Source organism: Anabrus simplex, chromosome 1 (assembly GCF_040414725.1).
Source record: "Anabrus simplex isolate iqAnaSimp1 chromosome 1, ASM4041472v1, whole genome shotgun sequence".
Classification (NCBI taxonomy): domain Eukaryota; kingdom Metazoa; phylum Arthropoda; class Insecta; order Orthoptera; family Tettigoniidae; genus Anabrus; species Anabrus simplex.
In genome coordinates this window covers 599,135,275-599,139,234 of record NC_090265.1, presented here as the reverse complement: position 1 = coordinate 599,139,234, position 3,960 = coordinate 599,135,275, and the positions used below count along the sequence as shown (strand labels likewise).

Sequence of the window (3,960 nt, the reverse complement as noted above, 5' to 3'; positions counted from 1 at the left end):
AACCCTGGAGGTAAACAGATTAAGAAAGATTATTATTATTATTATTATTATTATTATTATTATTATTATTATTATTATTATTATTATTATTATTATTATTATTATTATTATTATTATTATTATTATTATTCAAAAATATTAGGGAATGTATTGTTTAGAAACAATTGAGGTCCATATGCCGTCGAATCATAATAATAATAATCATCATCATCATCATCATCATGCTTAAGTTGGGATCCGTGCAAAAGGAAAATGTATCTTTTCATTTCAGGCCATGTTAGTTTTCAAAAATGAACCTACTCCCTTGCGAACACTGCGTTCGATATATCAAAGAGTTTTACACGGAGTACACGTGATTTGTTTTTCTCTTTGTGTGTTATGCTAAGGTAGCTACGCCTGAAAGCAGGCAATACGTGATACGTCTGAATTTTCCACCTGAAAATGAGTAACGGGTGAAGAGGTTGTGCAGAAGAGGATAAGACCAGAGGAATATGCATGAGGACCAAATCATTTAATTTAGAGGTATGAAGCTACTAATTTAAATACATTTGGTTTGATAATTCCTATTACTTTTTCACAATAATCGTTCGCAATCTTTCTGTATACCACGTACTCTGATCTTAGTAGCAATTATCTTTTCTAGTTTTCAGAATTATGCATACCAATTGGTTTCCTGTCTCCGAAAAATGTATTTTTAATTCACCACGCTATACCTCATGGTGGGTGCCTGATGCTATATGTGGACGGGGACCATATAATCAATATTTTCACAACCGCGGAAGCGTATAAATGTTGTTCATCTGATCCCGCACTTTCCTACATCCTGTCTGATTATTCGTCAGTGACCAAAATAACGAAACCATATAGAGTTGAAAATTAATATTTATCACAAAACGTTATTATTTATATAAACACCTTTTTGACGAACTGTTTCCTCGGCAGAGTGTTTGCATCTGAGAAAGAAACAACTACCATACCTATTTATTCTTTCCTCCGTGTAAACCAGATAGAAAGGTGAAAGACACTATGAAACTGTAATGTATGGCACTGAAGAACTCATAGTAGACTTGAACCAATTATGATGGTAGAAACATTCTGAGGAAAAGAACAGTAGGATTTCCTATGCGAAGCGGTGACAATAGAATAGCTCAAACTTTATATTTTGCACGTGGTTAACTACATCATTAAACTCTAATTAGAGTATTAGACCCTGTCACCAATTAGCATACATCAGATAAGAGCGTTAGTTGCGATGAAATATGTGCCCAGAGGTTCGAAAAATGCATTTCATCAATCAAACTGCCTTTCTGGCCCATTGCTTTCTCTCCGATTTGAATTTAGAATCACTTTATTTCAAGCCCCTCCTTAAATCCCTCGCAAGACCAATACCAATCCTAAAAGTATTCCAATTATACCGGTAAAAAATATTATTATATACATGAGAGCAAAAATAACAATCATACAGTTAAGTGCAAGTGACTGAGAACTGTATTTTACGTAGTACTTAAACAAACAAGTAAAATAACGAAATAGAAATAATATATAAAATAATCGTCCTTCAGTATACTGGATTTCTTCAGAAGTAAGGAATCTGCTCAGGTGAGAAGTGTGATAGTTCGAATCCCAACCATTGCATGTGGGATTTATGAAATAAAAAAGTCACATCCCTGTGGTTCAGATTCCACGTAATACTGGAAGTCACTCGGGTATGATCGCGATATTAACAGTCATAAAAAATACAAACTTGTTTGCTTCTATTCAGCTTTATATTGTGTGGCAAAATCCCAGTTATACTGTTGACATTTGCATGTTGCAACATCGTCATCTTCCGTGCTAAATTGCATTATTTGTACTATTAATAAAAATGGGATGGTGCTTGTTTGTTTGTTCCGGGTAGGTTCGAAAAAAAACTGAACCGAATGCTAGTTGCTTTACGTCGCACCGACACAGATAGGTCTTATGGCGACGATGGGACGAGGAAGTGCTAGGAGTTGGAAGGAAGCGTCCGTAGCCTTAATTAAGGTACAGCCCCAGAATTTGCCTGGTGTGAAAATGGGAAACCACGGAAAACCATTTTCAGGGCTGCCGATAGTGGGGTTCGAACCTACTATCTCCCGAATACTGGATACTGGCCGCACTTAAGCGACTGCAGCTATCGAGCTCGGTCTGAACCGAATGAGCTGAAATTTGGTAACGATATAGCTTGAAATTACGACTTACGCAAGGGATACTTTTGATTTTGATATATTTCACCGTTTCGAACTAGTGAGGAATTTTAGATGGTGTTGTCCCAAATTCCGGTCTAGGGAGAATAACGCCGAGAGGATTTGTCGTGCTGACCACACGACACCTCATAATCTGTAGGTCTTCGGGCTGAGCAGCGGTTGCTTGGTAGGTCATGGCCATTCGGGGCTGTTGCGCCATAGGGTTTGGTTTGGTTTATGTCCCAAATTGGGACCATTTTTGCCCTTCTTCTTCTAAAACGGGTAAACGGTTGGCCTAACGAAAAATGAAGTGCATCGTGTGTCCTTGAATTTTTTTTCACAAGAAATATTATATGCATTTTCTTCGTAACAAACGGTTTTCGAGAAAATTCAGCTCTTGTGTTTTTAGGCTGTGGTCGCCTTCACTAATGAAGGGGCCACTCATTTCGCACGTAATTAGAGGTCACGCGAAACCATGCTGATCATCATTCTTGAGAAGTCGTCGTTTGTTTGTTAATAGGCCAGCTGAAAAATGAGCGCGCATTTTTACGGAAAGCGTTTGGACAGTAGTTGTTTTGTTGAGAGTGCTAAGCGTGCTTATCCATATTTGAGAACTGCCGTGGGCTGTAGTTTATTTATTCAGTCATTTTCATTATCGTATTCGTCGTATTATCGTGTTTCTATCTTTTTAATATTGTGTAGGTTTAGGATTCATACGTAGTGAGTTTATAATTCACATTAGTTAGGGTTGCCATGAGGTTCAGGATGAAATTCAGGACACCAACATCGACGGGTTCCAAACTTAGATGCCGACTCCACGGTAGCACTTGTCCCCATGCATATAGTAGTACGGGGACACAATCGTGTTTTTGCTCCCGCAAAAATATTTGATATATTCATCCTTGATCCCGTGCTCAAGACCAAAAGTTGGCGCCTGTGGTTCCAAGTGTGTTTGGGTAATTCCACGTGAACTGTCCCATCCATTACCAAAAGACACACTTGTTATACGATGTTAAAGATGAAACATAGAAATAACAAAACAAAACAAAACAAAAACTTCAAGTAAAATACCTACTTTACAGACCACTCCAAAATTAAATAATATTAAATGTTATTCGCATAGATTTTTAAGTAACAGATGGGACATTCCCCTTCAAAAGCAATTGAGCAAAATTTTAAATAATTTGCTGTGATTTTTAAAATTCAGGACATTTAGGTATTTTTAAAAATTCAGTCAGGACGTCGGGATACATGCTCAAATTCAGGACAATCCCGCTTTTTCATGACGTATGGCAACCCTACATTAGCTAGTATTTATTAAAAGGATCGACTGAGCAGAAAAGTTAATGAGTCGCTCTTGTTCTCAAGATGGCGGGGTGGAATCTCAGCATAATCAGTAAGCATTTAAACGTGATTAACTGTCATAATAATAATAATAATAATAATAATAATAATAATAATAATAATAATAATAATAATAATGTTGTTGGATTTAGGTTCCACTAACTACTTTTACGGTTTTCGGAGACGCTGAAGTGCCGCAATTTAGTCCCGCAGTAGTTCTTTCACGTGCCAGTAAATCTCCAAACACGAGCCTGACGTATTGGAGCACCTTCAAAAACCACCGGACTGAACCAGGATCGAACCTGCCAAGTTGGGGTCAGAAAACTAGGCCAGCGTTTCAACTCTCTGAGCCACTCAGCCCGGCAGATTAATTGTACAGGACGTTCGCAGTATACATACTGATTCAATAAAA

The 3,960-nt window shown here is 37.5% G+C and overlaps 1 protein-coding gene across 1 annotated transcript in view; it reads left to right on the top strand.

The window, feature by feature from the left end:
- Positions 1-392: 392 nt before the first annotated feature.
- The window catches only part of LOC136870812 (uncharacterized), a 91,507-nt gene continuing 87,939 nt past the window's right edge, over positions 393-3,960 (top strand). Inside the window, exon 1 of the mRNA XM_067144939.2 lies at positions 393-522. Coding sequence (XP_067001040.1) covers positions 496-522 — 27 coding nt within the window. The 5' untranslated portion in view covers positions 393-495. The remainder of the gene's footprint in view (positions 523-3,960) is intronic.